This window comes from Gymnoscopelus braueri, assembly GCF_963280865.1.
Source record: "Gymnoscopelus braueri genome assembly, chromosome: 10".
NCBI classification, from domain to species: Eukaryota; Metazoa; Chordata; class Actinopteri; order Myctophiformes; family Myctophidae; genus Gymnoscopelus; species Gymnoscopelus braueri.
This window is the reverse complement of record NC_137611.1, coordinates 44,869,224-44,886,844: the sequence shown is the minus strand read 5'-3', so window position 1 is coordinate 44,886,844 and position 17,621 is coordinate 44,869,224. Positions and strand designations below refer to the sequence as shown.

Sequence of the window (17,621 nt, the reverse complement as noted above, 5' to 3'; positions counted from 1 at the left end):
CTGAATCCTAACCCCCCCCCCCCCCACACACACACACACACACACAGACTTTGGAAGGAAATGTCCAGTACTCATGTGTTATGTCAGCGTGTCCATGAGCAAGGCATTGAATCCCCACAGCTGTTGTGCATTTGTGTCATCAGAACAACTTGGGCTAAATGCCTCGCATGTTAAACGGCAGATAAGGGAATGCAGCGTGGAAATGCAATGATTGAACCGTCAACACAACCCGTGTCATCGTACAGCCTCCAAAAATAACAAAGAAATAAATCAAAAATAAACCAAACGCAGCTGTTGGAGAATTTTCAAAGTTTCACAGAAAAATACTTTTGAAGTTGGGAATTACATTCCACGGCTCATCAAAAGTATTGTGTGGAGGAGGAGAGCATGATGGTTGAGCGCAGAACATGTCCGCTGGACGGCGCTTCACTCACAAAGACACAAACAACACTGCCTGGACAAGTGGTAGCTCTCCTAACATCCTTTAAAACAAAAATAATAATAATAATAGCCTAATAAATACTTAGCATGAAATACTTAAAGGGGTATTTCACTTTAAAACACTTCTGGGGCCATTGTAAGGTCCACTCTGGCTTTTGTGAGCACCCCGGACAGTTTTTAAGTTGCTTGACTCACAATTTAGATATTTGACATTCATTTTTATCAGACACGCCCCCTTCCTATACAAAGCCATTGTAACTTCAAACTACATTTTAACCATGATAGATTCATTGAAAACACTGAAAACACATGTCCTTGGTTCTGGTGACTAATATTGTCCTTCTAATGTGTGAGGGGGGGCCGTGTTTTTTTTTTTTTCAATTACGTTTTTCATTTATTTTCTATATTTCTTTTTGTGAAAATTAAAAAAGTTGAATAAAATAAAATGAAAAAAGTAATTGAAAAAACACCGCCCCCTCACGCATTAGAAGGAAAATATCAGTCACCAGAACCAAGAACGGGTTTTCAATTAATTTAAAATGGTTAAAATGGAGTTTGAAGTTACAATGTATTTATATTAAAAAGGAAGGGGGCGTGTCTGATAAATTGAGTATATCAAATATCTACACACTGAATCAAGCAACTTAAAAACGTATCTAGAACAGATTAAGTACTCTTGAACAGCTATCTTCATGACATCATCCCAATGATTCTAAATTTAGCGTGATACTCAATTTCTATAAATTCCATCAGATTGGAGTCCTACCTCTATGCTGGTGCTAAGGCTGGGCAGCGTGTCGGACGTCACCGTTGTGCTCTGCAGGCTGGAGAAGTCCCACAGGTTGACGGGCGGCATGGGGTCCGCCCCCTTTATGGAAGACTCCACCCATTTATGACTGTCCAATAAGGTCACTTCGTAGAATTCCTGGATATCTGTGGCCAATGAGAGAAGACAGGGAAGATTTTGAGTCAACGATATGCACAATGAATGGTAAATTGACGATATACGGTTGTTTATGCAAAATATTATTGTAGTATAGTGTCGTGTCCTTTAACCCATTTAGACCTTAGGCCTACAATTCTATTCTACAAATGTCTTCAAAATCTGAAAAAAATGTTTCTTTATCAGTGTTTCTCAAACTTTTTCATGTGAAGGACCCCCAAAATGATATGTATTTGGCCGCGGACAAATATTTTGTTCCAGGGACCCCCAGAAGCAAAGATTTGAGTTATAATGTTTGCCTTAAAAAAAACATATATATTCAAAGATTCGCATACATTTTCACGATTTTTCAAAAATAGCAGATCTACAAGCTCATAGCGCGGCACTAGCTATGAGCTTGTATATCGGCTATCTTTGAATAGCCAAAGTATAATATAACGGTTAAAGTGGCTAAAATCTAAAATGACACGGATGCTTTCCTGGTTTTAATGCGTTAAAGAGAAAATTCTCCAATTTAGAACCTGAATCCCATTGTTCTGGTGTGAGGACATCATATTTATATAGTGTGGGGGGGGGGGAAATATTACTCTATGTCTTCTGTGTATTCCTGTCACGAAATGCACAACTATATGCCGGTGAAGTCAAACACACCATTTCGTATCATCAGACACGTTATTGGGCATACACTGTGTCTCACTCTGAGTCTCACATGCGTCGGATGGCCCCCACACTATATATATGGGGGCGACAGCAGCTCAGGGAAAACGGAAGGTTCCCAGTTGGAAGTGTCCTTGAGCAAGACACTGAACCCCTAATTGCTCCCGATGAGCAGGTTGGTGCCTTGCATGGTTTCCTCCTCCGTCGGTGTGTGAAAGTGTGTGTGAATGTGAAGTACATTGTAAAGTGCATTGGAGAAAGGCGCTAAATGCAGTCCATTTAAAATATATGATGTATATGAACAATGGGATTTTGGCTAAAAATCTGATAAGTTTCTTTTTTTAATCAAAAACTGAGCATGCTTCATTGTACAAGAGTGTCGTGACAATACAAGCTCACAACACGTCGTGATGCGACGCGTTGTAAGCTTGCAGATCGGCTATAAAAATAAAAAAAAAATCCTGAAAGATTACCGTTTAGGACATATGAGGTTTACAACCGACAGACGATGTATAGTTCATCGTACTTTTTGTCGCATGACAGTTTCACGTGTCTAAAATAGCAGATCCACAAGCTCACAACGTGTCACGCATTGACACGTTGTGAAGCTTGTAGATCTACCATTTTAGGTGCATGACACCGGTGAGCAATAGGTATAAATCTTAATCATGCTTTTTCTAATAACCACTACTCCTCAGCTCAGCTACCATTCAGATTCTTATCTCCACCCGGAGATGCATTTGCTCTGGCTGTGTGTGTGTGTGTGTGTGTGTCCCCCCGCAGACAGTCATATTTCTTGCGCACACTCACTGACAGCAGGCCAAGGACCTAAATTCTCGATGTTTTTTTTCTCCAAATGGGTCAATGACAACTGTCATTTTTGTGATTTAATCATCGCAGAGCAATCGTCCCCTCCAGGCTATGGGCCAGCGAAAACCCAAAACATCTCAAATGGTAACCCTCTGATTAACAACCAAAGAACACTATTGGGGCCACTTTGATATCCGATCTGTGATCATACAATTATCTCAGCAAACATCATGTCAGTAAGAAATATAATGTCTCTGTTGGGTGGAAACCTCATACAGTATGTCTCAATATTTGATTTATGAACGCGAGAACAATGGCTTCCATTATAGCATGCAGACTTTCCAGGATTGGAAAGACTGCAAGTTTCTATTAGCTTGGATTCCCTATCGATGATGTCACTGGTAGGCGGGTTTCTGAACTGTCCACAGCCCTCCTCTGAGACACGGTAAGTAGACTGGTAAATGGTACCATATTATAATTAATTATGAAGATCGGTTGAAAATGGGTGAAGTGGTCCTTAAAGTGATTCACGGCAGAATGAATGAATAAGAACCGCAACAACATATATAAAACGGTTCAAATGTTATGAACCGTGTTGCATAAAACTAAACTGAACTATAGAATCACTGTACACATGCACGCACACACACACACACACAAATTAACACTCTCACACACCCTGGTCATTGCATAACCCTGGGTAAAGTGTAAACAATACATAGTTATGCCTCAGCCCGGATGAGGGGGGTGGGTGTGTGTGTGTGTGTGTGTGTGTGTGTGTGTGTGTGTGTGTGTGTGTGTGTGTGTGTGTGTGTGTGTGTGTGTGTGTGTGTGTGTGTGTGTAAAAGGTCACTCACAGCTGTTAGACGCTTTAGCGGGTGACAGAGACGCGTGGCGCCAAGGTCACATGATTATTCTGGTCCATACAACAACTTGGCACTTAGACTTCTGTGTGTGTTCGCCAAGGTTTTTTTTCCCCCTTCTTCAGAGCTCACAGGGTATGTTTAGAATAGTTTTTCAATGGAAGCACCGTGTATTTACGCTATGCAGGAAATCAGTGGTGTAAAGTAACTAAGTACATTTACTCAAGTACTGTACTTAAGTACAATTTTGAGGTATTTTTACTTTACTACTTTTGCTTCTACTCCACTACATCTCAAAAGGCAAATATTGTACTTTTACTCCACTACAATTATTTGAAAACTTTAGTTACTTGTTACTTTGTAGATTTTGATTATTATTACAAAACATACATTAGCCACTTCAGCCCTATATACAGTACATTTCAGCCATTTGAAAAAGAAATACGATCTACAAGTAGGGCTGTGAATCTTCTGCTATCTCACGATTCGATTCAATTCCGATTCTTGGGGTCACGATTCCGATTTTTTGGGGATTTTTTCAAAACAAACAATTCTCGATTCAAAAGCGATTTCTTTTTCAATTCAAAAGCGATTTTTTTTCCGATTCAAAACGATTCTAGATTCAAAACATAGGATATCAGGACATAGGATTTCAGGATCTACTCCAATCTGCTGGCATGAGAACAGAGTACATTTATGTAGCTTTTATAATTGTAAAGGTTTTATCAAGTGATAATAATGTTAACACACAAAGGTAAATCCAAGATCATAAAAAAAAAAAAAAAAAACTTTTTCCAACACCCCTATCAACAAGCTCACAAATCTTGTATGGGGGTACCTCCTTGGCAAAACATCTTTTCGGATGGGGGTCTACTCTGCGACCAAATAAATTACATTAATTTAGGGGTCCTTAACATGAAAAAAGACCTGCTCAATGTGTGTCTGTTGTTTGATTCTTCCATCAATCAAAAATGTAATCGATAGAGCAATTGCTAAGAAATTAATTCTATAGTTACAGCCAGTGTTGGAAAAAGTACTACATTGTTTTACTTAAAGGAATAGTTCAACCCAAAATGGTTTTTTTCTATCGATTAGTCACCCCATGGAGACTTGAATTCATGGATATTTTTTTGTTTTTGTCTCATTTCTAAGCCAATAGTTTGATGACCGGCAGTGGTTCTGGTAGGAGACACAAAGAGTCTCCTTTGTGTCTCCTACCGGAACCGCTGCCAACCGGTCCGCTGGGCATCAAATCATTGGGTTAGGAATGCGACAAAAACAAAAAAAAATCCATGAATTCAAGTCTCCATGGGGTGACTAATCGATAGAAAAAATTAACTATACCTTTAAGTAAAAGTATCAATACTGCAACGTAGAAATACTCTGTTAAAGTCCGGAATTCAAAATTTACTTGAGTAAAAGTACAAAAGTTTTGGTATCAAAATGTACTTCAAGTACCAAAAGTAGAAAGTACCCATTATGCAGAATGTCCCATTTCACAAGTTTTCAAATGTATATATATATTTGTTAAATAGCAGATCTACAAGCTCACAATCATAGCGAGCTTGTAGAACGCCTATTTTCAAATGGCCAAAATATATACAGTATAGGCCTGAAGTGGTTAATATACGTTTTGTAACAATAATCAAAATCTACAAAGTAACTAGAAACTAAAGTTTTCAAATAATTGTAGTGGAGTAAAAGTACCTCTGACATGTAGTGGAGTAAGAGTACTTAAAATTGGAAATTCTCAAATACCCCAAAAATGTACTTAAGTACAGTACTTGAGTAAATGTACTTAGTTACTTTACACCACTGGTTACAGCCCTAGTCGAGTTTCCTTTTCACACAAAACATTCTATGCGTAGAGTTTTGCCCGGCAGCATTTTTATGTGTACACACCCTGGATACATAATGGCCCCTGGACTCTGGACTGGGAATATACATGACTGCTTTAAATACACAACCGCTAGAAACAGTTTTGGATTTGGGAAAAAGGCCAGTGGAGGAACCAATGGCTCAAAGACAAATAAGTAACCTAAACCTTAAAAGAAAAAACGAAACAATTGATATGTAAAAGACACAAAAACGTTGAAGACAATTCACAGGTCCATTTGGTTCCATTTGTACACTCTCAAGAGTTATGGGGGTCCGTTGCCTAATGCATACTAAACTGGGGGGTCCTTGAAATGAAAAGCGTTTCAGAATCACTGCCTTGGACTGTCAGCCATGGACCAACCAAATTGTGCAATTATCTGGGGTTCTTTCAGGTGTTCCGTTTCTCTGCTCTACATGAAAGGAGTGTGCAGAGAAAAATGAAATTCAACATTTTCACGAGACCGGTACTTCAAACAAACCTGATACAGGGAGCAGACGCACATATTTCTGTTATTTCTACTGTATCACACTGACTCTGTTGGTAGTGCTGTCATATCAGCAGGTATACCAACTAGCGGACTAAAACTGTGGTTCTCAACACACTTTCACGTCAAGGAAGTTGAGGAACCCCAAAATGAATACGCATTTTGGACCTCCATCTGAATAAATGCTGTGCCAGGGACCCCCCCATACAAGATTGTTAACACGTTAAACATATACAAAAATTGAGAGAGATATTTTGAAAATAGCCGATCTACATAAAACATATACAAAAATTGAGAGATATTTTGAAAATAGCCGATCTACATGCGCGTTGCGACGCGTTGTGAGCATGTAGATCTGCTATTTTCAAATATCCAATGAATATAGGGTTTGATGCTCCTAATTTTAACTAATTTTGTCGGGGACCCCCTACAACCCCCTAAAGGACCCCCTGGGGGTACCCTGACTCTGTGGACTTGGAGAACAACTGGACTAAACTACTACCACCACTACTACTACAACAACTAATACCAATACTACTAGTCTTGCTGATACAGTAACTAGTACTGGTTGGCCGCTCCTACAACAGTAACTGCCATCGCTAATAATACATCCATCCACTGAAGGGTGTGACAGTGGAGGAACGTTGGCTCTGATGATCCTGGACATAAAACGTTACGATGAGGTGAACACATCAGCACATAAACCTCTCTCTCTCTCTCTCTCGCTCTCTTTCTTACACACACACACACATACAGTAGCTGGCTTACTATCTTTGGAAGCCTCCAAACCAGAGAGACATGGACATAAAGGGAGAAGTTAAACATATCGTTGCTGTCGGGCAGAAAGCTCTTACAGTATCTCCATATTCTAAAACGTTTGTATTTTTTTTTGGTAAATGAATGCCCTACTTGATCACACTACAGCGTCACACAAAATCAACAGCATCAGATCTACACGCTCAAAACGCGGCGCGAAGCGACACGTCTTGAGCTCGTAGATCTGATACTTTTGAATTTGACTCCTGAAAAGTAACAGTTTTGGACATATGAGGTTTCCACCCGACAGACGATTTACAGTACGCACATAAACCCTGTCCTAAACAGCTTGGCCTACAGCAATGCTGTAAAAAATCTATAGAAAAAAAAGCTCTCCCCTCAGACATATCAGCCAGACAATAGGCTATATCGGGCTGATATTTGCCTTTGTGGATGATATCGGTAGTCAAGAAGTACATGTGGCCATTATAAGCAACATATGAACATAGAGTGGGTACAGTACATGGGACTGACACTCATAAAATATATATTTAGGACATTGTACTACGGTAAGACTGTATATTAAGGTTTGGTCTAGAATGCATTATGAGCGCGTTTTCATGTATTATAATGTGCCTAAAAGGCATTATAACAGTGGTTATGCATGTTTGTAATCATTTATGACAACTTATAATATCAATACAATAGTATATGAAAGTATAGAGGGTTTAAGTGGTACCGGATATGCAGCTCAGCTAAAGTTAATTGATCCCAGTGTATGACGGTGAAATTGTGGGTGTTTTTTACCACGATAAACGATAATCGTACTGTAAGCTACTGTACATATTTAGTGCAGCGTAGCAGAGGGGCTCAGAGAGAGAGAGAGAGAGAGGGAGGGAGGGAGAGGGAGAGAGAGGCTGACTCTGCTGGATGGGGATTGGATGACAGAGCTGGAAATAACCTCATTAGAATAAATGTTTTCATAATACACACACACAGCAGGCTGCCAGGGTGATTCCCTGAGTCTGCACTGTCCAGCCAGGACACTTTAAACAGGCCACACACACACACACACACACGCACGCACGTGTCTAAACGTTACTATACTTCTTGTGACATCACAATTTTTAGGATGCCATTGAAGACAAAAATAGCAGAAAAATAGCTGATCTACACGCTCACAACACGTCTCTGCGCGATGCGTTGTGAGCATGTACTGTAGATCAGCTATTTTATTCGACACGGGTATAAATCAGGCATAACTCTAACACGAACCCTAATCTCTAAATGTCTAATCCTATAGATATATGTTTTTAACCATTAAACAATCATTTGTCTTGTGAGAACCAGGAAAGTGTTCCTCACAATGTCTACTTCTCGAATTCTACTATACTTGTTTGGCCCTCACAAGTATAGTAATACAAGTACACACACACGCACACACACACACACACACTCAAGCATGCGCACACACACACACACACACACACACATTTACACCATTCCAGGACCAACTTAGACAGTCTTATTCCGTCTCTCCTGGCAGCACCCACTAGAGTCAAAGTCATACTGTATGTACTGTCGACATGCAGCTTTTAACAAAAGGTCAAGGGGTTTTACACACATAAAATACACATGAAACGCTGATAGAAACTAACAACCACACACAACACAAACTATCACAAAATATGGCAGGCTGGTGGCCTGCCATATTTGGGTGTGTGTGTCCCGTTTCAAGCCCCTGGGAGAAAGCCCATAGGGCCGGGCAATTAACATTAAATATATCAAAACCAATATTTAGAGCCAATAACAGACTTAATCTTGCTCATGTAGGTTAACCCCTTGGCGTCTGTTAATTTGTTTTAAAATACATAATCACTAATAACGCTTTCGTCCGGGCTGGTATGTCCGACTTTAAGGGATTCATCGACGAATCGAGAAGCAGGTTCTTTTTTTTTATACATTTCTTCTAACACATTCACTGCCAGGGGTTTTCTAAAACAGGCTGCAGCCTCTGCCAGCATTTTTAACGATTTTCTTACCTTTTCAAGTAGTCAAAGAATATTTATCTCCAGTATGATCGATCCCCTGATGGTTGCGAATCACGGAGGGTTTCACTGTGCTTCCGCGAAAAGAAAAACCTCCCGTTCGCTTGTTATACGCCGTTGAAAATAGCATGTCTCTCCAATAATACATAGAAAAACGCAGGAGCCGAGATACAGAATATTTCCAAAATTCTTTAACCAGGAAGTGAATGGAGCAGCAAATCTTTGCTGATATGACGTTATAAAACGTCTTTGACAGGCAATGTGTTAATTGCTTATAATATTAATGAATCGATACATTTAAATAGATTCCTTTATAATCTAATATATCGATGAGTCTGATGAAACACTTAACCCTGTGTTATACTTCGTTTGTACAATGGTGGTGTACAAAAACAGCTGGTCTACAAGCTCGATGCGTTGTGAGCTTGTAGATCCGCCATTTTCGCTATATAAGAAAATAAATCATTCATCAATAATATGGAGGCAAACGTTTAAAATAATCGTGACATTGTTTTGAAGTCATATCGAGTAGCCCGCTATGGTGAGTGTGTATTTTCAGCTGTGTAGTCAGAACTGACATTAGAGGTCGAGGGGGGGATTCATAAAAACTATCTGGTGCTTATCCCTGCTAAGTCGCTGCAGTAATGTCACTCACACTGCAACTGTAAACCAGATTAGTACTACACTGGCTGTGCTCCCACTTAATCTATGACATCACGGGGCCTTTGAAGGTGTGGTGAGTTAAGTGTGATGACCTTATCTGCTCCGGGCTCGCCGTGACTCCGGAGGTCACGGGGCACGTGTGCAACCAGAGTGGACCGATGTACAGAGATAGAGTGTTTTTTTTCTCCTGTGTCCCGTTGGTTCACATAGTCAGCTAGCAGCATCCATACATACCATTCTATGTGTAGAGTTATGCTCGGCATCATTTTTACGAGCTTGTGGAGCAAGCTGGCTTATATTCAGTCGGAAATAAAAATAACTTACAACTACCAGGCTTCTAATAAAAACTGCAGTATTAAATAACATATTCGACTCCTTTGAACACCGTTTTAAGCGAATTTCACTCTTATTAATCTATAATTCTTATCCAATATAATCATGACCTGAGCGCCTCATTGCAGCTGCAGAGTTTCCAATGATCTAAAAATGAAACAATTTGGTTCTTGCTCTGGACCTTTTAAGTCAACTTAAGCTGTGAAAGGCACCTTAATTTATCTTTTGATTTTAATATAGATTAGGGCTCTTCTGCCAACTAACAATTCGATTGCGATTCTTTGGGTCACGATTCGATAAAAAAATAATTTATCAGATTAAAAATGACTTGAAATTTAAAAAATATATATATATATTTCAGTCATATTGTTTTCATCTGGACTTTAACAACCAAGTGCAGCCTAGTTATTTCCAACAGCTCAAACAAAAATTATATAATACCAGAAAGGGTCGTGTAAAAATTCTTGGCTTTGATGGAATCTTAGATTAGGTGTCATTCTATTTTATGCAGAAACACAACATAATTGCTTCAATGCAAGTAACATTAACGAGTGTCAACGAGCTTCAGCTGGACAGTGACACGCACACCTCAGCTGTGCTTAACTGAAAGTGACTGCAGTTAGTTTTTTTTAAAAGCCATTGAATATGACTGAAGACATGATAATGTTTACTGTGATCATGATAAGCTTACATTTCATATCACAAACACCATAGAGTAAAAACTCCTGTAACTTTAGCCATCAAAAAAAGTAAATTAAATAAAAAGAATATATAATTAAAAATATTTTTTGGGGAATTGTGAATCGATTTTGAATTGTTGATAAGAGTCGCAATTCTACATGAATATATATATATTTATATATATAGTTATATATTTTTTTTGTTGTTGTAATGTTTAGCAAGATGCAAGAGTCACAACGGTACTTTTCAAAGGTTTTAGCTTGGCACAAGCTGGTATAATATGACTGTCATTCTTATGTTATGTGTACACACCCTAGATACATAATGGCCCCTGGACTCTGAACTGAGAATATACACGACTGCTTTAAGTAAATAACCGCTAGAAATAGTTTTGGATTCAGAAAAAAGAAAACCTGTGAAACCAATAAGTAGCCTTAATCTTAAAATAAAAATAAAACAAATGATATGTAAACGACACAAACCAGTTACTGCACAACCGTTTTACTTTGATTTCTGACATGATTCCTTGTAGCAATGGTATTCAAAGTGGGGTCCAGGGACCCCCCAGGGGTCATTGAAGGGGTTCCAGGGGGTCCCCAGCAAAATGGTAACTGAGAGTGAACAAATGCAACCAAATGGACCGGTAAAGGGTCCAAGCTCAACACCTGTGTTCTCATTCCTGTTGAAAAGGTGCCGTTTGGGTTTTCCTGTCCATTTTTATCTCATGTCTGTCATTTTTATCATATTACATGTTATGTTATTGGACATTATTGGTTAATGACGTTTTGTTTGTAAATTACTTTGTACCTTATTCAACCCATTAACTCATTCACTGCCAGAACTTTTTTTTTTTGCGTTTGCCCACTGCCAGAGATTTTTAATTAAAAAAAAAAAGTACTCAGGAGCCGAGATACAAAATGTTTAAGTTTTAAGTTAACAAGGAAGTGGATGGGAGTCTAGATCTTCAACAAATCATATCTCCTTGGTCTTTGGGTTAAAAAACAAATAAATAAATAAGAAGAAAAAAAAAAAAAAAAAAAAGATTATTTTTTTTGAAAAAATTAAAAGTCGTTTTAGTCGTTCTTGGCAGAGGGGGCTTAAAGGACAGAAGTCGTTTTAGTCGTTCTAGGCAGGGAATGAGTTAAGACCTGGAACGCATCCGTGTAATTTTTTGATTTGAGCTAAAAAAGCATTATTTTATAATTTGGCTATTCAAAAATAGCAAATATACAAGCTCATAGCGCGGCACCGAGTGCCGCGCTACGAGCTTGTATATCTGCTATTTTAGAAAAATCATGAAAATTTGTGCAAATCTTTGAATATATTTAAAGCAAACATTTTTAACTCAAATATTTGCTTCTGGGGTCCCTGGAACAAAATGTTTTGAGATGGGGGTCCGTGGCCAAATACATATCATTTTGGGGGTCCTTGACATGAAAAAGTTTGAGCACCACTGATATAGAAACACACGTTTTTCAGAAAAGTGTTGAGATTTAGAAGACATTTGTAGAATCGTAACATAACATTGTTGAGACAGCCAGGGTGACTGACAGAAGAGAGAGACAGGAGAGAGACATAGAAAGAGACATAGACAGGTGGTCAGGACAGAGAGACAGACAGAAAGACAGAGAGAGCCACAGACAGGTGGTCAGGACAGAGAGAGCCACAGACAAATTAAATGACACAGACAGAGCGACAGACTGACGGAACAAGGGTTAGAGTTAGACAGACAGACAGAGGGCTACAGACACTCAAGGGCCTGTCGCAATTAGCACATAATCGCCTGGTCACAATTGTTTGAGATAATAATATTTTTGCATGATCGTCAGAATCATTTCTATGAATCTATATAAATTAATCTGTTGGAAAATGGTGAAAATAGCCTATCTACAAGCTCACAACACGCCCATTTTCACTATTTAAGAAGATTTTGGATGTGTAAAATTAAGTATATGGTCTGTTTTAGCCATAGTATATTATACAGTTGATTATAGGTAGGCCTACCAGTCATTGTCAGTCATTTATTTCTTGTATATTTATAAGTTATTTGTCATATCTGCCCTGTGCAATATTTGTTTACGAAGCCTTAACATTTTTATATATAGTATGTATGTTATAAAGTTCAATGCCAAAAACTAAATGAAATGGTTAATCCCAATTATTCGCATGACAATTAAATCGTCGAGCCAAATGGTGACACAGAGCTCTGCTGGGATATAAGGACACTCCCACAAAGCATGTGATCTAGTGTAAGGATTATGACCCTACACATTATAATGATCCTATTATCATAACACATGCTATACGTCTGCAGGACAGCACTATGCACAGCAGCTCTTCTTTCATCTGGGGCAGTTCCACATGAAGTTAAGACTGCAACACAGCACTGAGAACATGCAAATACACATCACACACACACACACATCACTTTTATTCAACATAGCACAGGTACGTCCATGGACACACACAGCTTCTGCTCAACATGTACATACCACACACACACACAGCTTCTGCTCAACATGTACTGTACGTACCACACACACAGCTTCTGCTCAACATGTACATACCACACACACACAGCTTCTGCTCAACATGTATATACCACACACACACAGCTTCTGCTCAACATGTACATACCACACACACACAGCTTCTGCTCAACATGTATATACCACACACACAGCTTCTGCTCAACATGTATATACCACACACACAGCTTCTGCTCAACATGTACTGTACGTACCACACACAGCTTCTGCTCAACATGTACCTACCACACACACAGCTTCTGCTCAACATGTACCTACCACACACACAGCTTCTGCTCAACATGTACCTACCACACACACAGCTTCTGCTCCACACACACACACACACACACACACACACACACACACACACACACACACAAGCGTATGTTTTGGGAAGTTTCCCCAAATCCTTCAGAAATCTCAATTCATATATGTGAAGTGTAGATGTGATGTGCTTTGGTGTGGCCTGACACTGACTTCAGTGCAATTTGACAGCATTTACGAGACCCATCATTTGTATCAAGGTGAAATGGGTACAAACGGGGAGCTAGCAAAAGTAAAACACGTGGCTTTGATATAATACCTACAGCCTAATTATTAGTACTATTAGGCCTAATATAGGTGTTGACGTTCATAAAGTGTCAATTTGCTACACCCCTATGAAGACACAGACACACACACAAACCACACACAGATCAAGTCACTCATATACAAACAAATACACACACACACACCCACACACACACACACACACACACACACACAGGAACTGCCAGGGAAGCAGTTAGTCTCATGTGTGTGTGTGTCCTCAGGAGACTGTGGGTGAGCGCTGACCTTAAACACAACGCTGGATTGATGGCCAGTGAAAAGAAGAACCCTGTGGAATTGTGGGATATACGGTTACAGTACATTACACGCTGTGTGACTGTGTGGGTGTGTGTGTGTGTGTGAGAGAGAGACGGCTTTCCCAACTTAGATGTTTATCTTTGGTAACACTGTTGCTGCCATAAGGGAGCTCTGTGTCTGTGTGTGTGTGTGTGTGTGTGTGTGTGTGTGTGTGTGTGTGTGTGTGTGTGTGTGTGTGTGTGTGTGTGTGTGTGTGTGTGTGTGTGTGTGTGTGTGTGCGTGTGTTACTATACTTGTGAGGGCCAAATATCCCCACAAGTATATCGTTAAATATAATCTCCATATTGTAACTTTGTGTTTTTTCGTAAATTAACGTCCTACTTTATCATACTACAGCGTCACACAAAACCATCAAAAGTAGCAGATCTACAAGCTCGAAACCCGACGCAAAGCGACACATTTTGAGCTTGTAGATCTGCTACTTTTGATGCTTTTGAATGTGAATCTTATAAAGTAACAGTTTTGGACAGGTTTTCCACCCAACAGAGACCGATTTTATACTTTGGCTATATGAAAATAGCAGACGTACAAGCTCCCAATTGTGTGGCATCGCGAGGTGTTGAGAGCTTGTAAATCAGCTATTTTTCAAAACATTTTGAAAAAATTGGAAAAAAAACATGGCATGATTTAGAAAATTATTTAAAAAATCTTCTCCTAGGTCCCTTCTTGCTCAAAATCTTTTCAGATGGGTGTTCGTGGCCAAACGCATGTCGTCTCTGTAGGGGGGGAAACCTTATTATGTCCAAAACTGTCTTTTTCAGGATTCAAATTCAAAAACAGCAAAAGTAGCAGATCTACAAGCTCAAAACATGTCGCATCGCACTGCGTTTCGAGCTTGTGGTTCTGCTACTTTTGTGTGACGCTGTAGTGTGATCAAGTAGCGCGTTAATTTATGAAAAAAAAACACAAAAAGTTAAAGGAGATAAGAGGTTTCAGAGGACAGGCGCTTTCGTTGTCATTTTCTGTGTAAATGTCCTTCAGTGCTCCTTAGTTAGAGGTTGCTGAAGTTGGTACATTGTTAGTACAGTCAGTGACGTGGGCAAGTAAGTTACATACAAAAATGTTTCCAACCAAATTATGTAATGATTTACAGGATGTAGACAGAAACAGGTTTACTGAAGGCTTGGACAAAATACAGATAAGATGGATTAGTTGTTGATACTGTTCACTAGGGTTCCTTTCCTAGAGTGTATTTCCTTTAGACTTCCTTCACTTAAGCCCTATAAACGTCATCATTGGACGAATAGTGAAGCTCTCAACACGTAGAATGGCTATTTTTGCACTATTTTAAATGTTTTGGGACGCCTATAATGACCAATGAACCAGTGACCAAAATAGAGCCAGTTTGAAAGTGTTTAAAGAGCGTCTCCTCCCACTACCTCAGACCACCTTAATTGGGTGGAATGTCCATTTAATTTAAGCTGTACAACGAAAAGTTCTGTCAGCATGTGAACAAATAACCCTTCTGTACAATATGCTTAACTTTTAACTGATGCACTCTGGGATTTGTAGTTATTTAAATCAAAGCAGAGACTTTACAAGTATATAATGAACTGTTACAGTTAGGAAAATGTCTTGTGTGAATCAATGAACAAGTAGTCAGTTGAGATGTTATTATGAGTGTTAGCATGGTGAAATGGCCCTTTAAATGGCACAACAGTGCTCCCATTCAGGGTTAGGTCTGTAAATTGACTAACTCTATCAGAGTACACAACCCTCCCTGCACACACACACACACACACACACACACACACTTTAGGACAGTGGTTCGCGAACTTTTTCATGTCAAGGACCCCCAAAATGATATGTATTTGGCTGCGGACCCCCCCTCCCCCCACAAAAATGTTTTGCGCCAGGGGGGACCTTCAAAAGCAAAGATTTGAGTTAAAAATGTTCGCTTAAAAATATTTGAACTTTTCACAGATAAAATAATGGTTTAAGTGGTTAAAATTATTGTGACGAATTTGACTTGTAGATCTGCTATTTTCAAAAAATCGTATATATATTTTTTTTAAATAATATTTGTAACTCAAATCTTTGCTTCTGGGGGCCCCTGGAACTAAATATTTTGAGATGGGGATCGGCGGCCAAAAACATTTGGGGGCCTTGACAAGAAAAACTTTGAGCACCACTGATATAGCAACAATAGTTTTTCAGAAAAAGACATTTGACAGTTACAAATGTTCGCTTTAGAAAAATATATATATATACACTCAAAATATTTGCACACATTTTCACGATTTAAAAAGAAATAGCCAAAGCAATGACAAAAATGACAAGTGATGCGTTCCCGGATTGAATGGGTTAAAAAACAGGAAGTAAGTAACAGAAATACTTCCCCAAAAAGTACACAGACAGACAGACAAGACGGCGCACGTCCAAACTGTGACGAGAGACTGCAGGGTTTTACACACAGGGATTAAAGATAAAAGAAAATGTCATGACTGAAGATTTTGTCATGCTGAGTCCTAATCTGAGATTTGCGAAACGGCGCCAAATGAGCGCCGTTTCATAAACAATTAACTCACCGAGTGCCAGAATTATTTCTGGCTATGTTGTCCCAGTGCCAGAGATTTTTTCAAAGTAAAAAAAAAGTGCTTAGGAAGCGAGATACAGCCTTTTTCAGTTATAAGTTAAACAAGGAGTGGATGGAGCTGCAAATCTTCAGATGATGATATCTTGGGTTCTGAAAAAAAAATTCCCCAAACAAAAACCACAATATGTAAAGATGTTGATGTTTTGATAGCCGTATACAGCCAATCATTTGGAAGAAATTGCAGATTGAGGCTTTGAAATATCAGGGATCAATTGGGGTTTTCTGGAAGATTGAACATGTATTCTGTTGCTAGTTTTGACCACTTTCAAATACTCTTAACCCATTAAAACCGGGAAAGCATCCGTGTCATTTTCAGTGGTGTAAAGTACTTTACTTTTTACTCAAGTACTGTACTTAAGTACAATTTTGAGGTACTTTTATTTTACTGGAGTATTTCCAATTTCCAATACTTTTACTTCTACTCCACTACATCTCAGAGGCAAATATTGTACTTTTACTCCACTACAATTATTTGAAAACTTTAGTTACTAGTTACTTTTCAGAAATAAATTATGATATTATGAAACACACATTAACCACTTCAGCCCTATTGTATACACAGGCTATTTGAAAATAGCCGATCTACAAGCTACACGTAGTGAGCTTGTAGATCTGCTATTTTCAAATATTTTAGTACTTTTACTTTTGGTACTTTAAGTACATTTTGATGCCAATACTTTTGTACTTTTACTCAACTACATTTTGAATTCTGAACTTTTACTTGTAATGGAGTATTTCTACATTTCAGTATTGATACTTTTACTTAAGTAAAGAATTTGAGTACTTTTTCCACCACTGGTCATTTTATATTTTAGCGTTATAAAATGACCAGTTATAGCGGCTATTCAAAAAAGCTCACAGCTCGTCACTTCGTTTGAACATTTTTAAAAAATCGTGAAAGATTGTTTAACATAATTTTTCTCTTCTGGGGGTCCCTGCTGGCACAAAACCTTTTGAGATGGGGGTCCGCAGCCACATAAATAATGCATAATAATTTGAGGGTCCTTGGCCACAAAAACGTTGCCACTGC

At 38.8% G+C, this 17,621-nt stretch overlaps 1 protein-coding gene across 1 annotated transcript in view; it reads right to left on the bottom strand.

Moving 5' to 3' along the window:
- LOC308093607 (uncharacterized protein) overlaps window positions 1–17,621 on the bottom strand; it is a gene marked incomplete at its 3' end in the record, with an annotated part of 103,699 nt that overhangs the window by 63,503 nt on the left and 22,575 nt on the right. Inside the window, exon 3 of the mRNA XM_080439939.1 lies at window positions 1,208–1,374. Within this exon, the coding sequence (XP_080296065.1) occupies window positions 1,208–1,374 (167 nt within the window). The remainder of the gene's footprint in view (window positions 1–1,207; window positions 1,375–17,621) is intronic.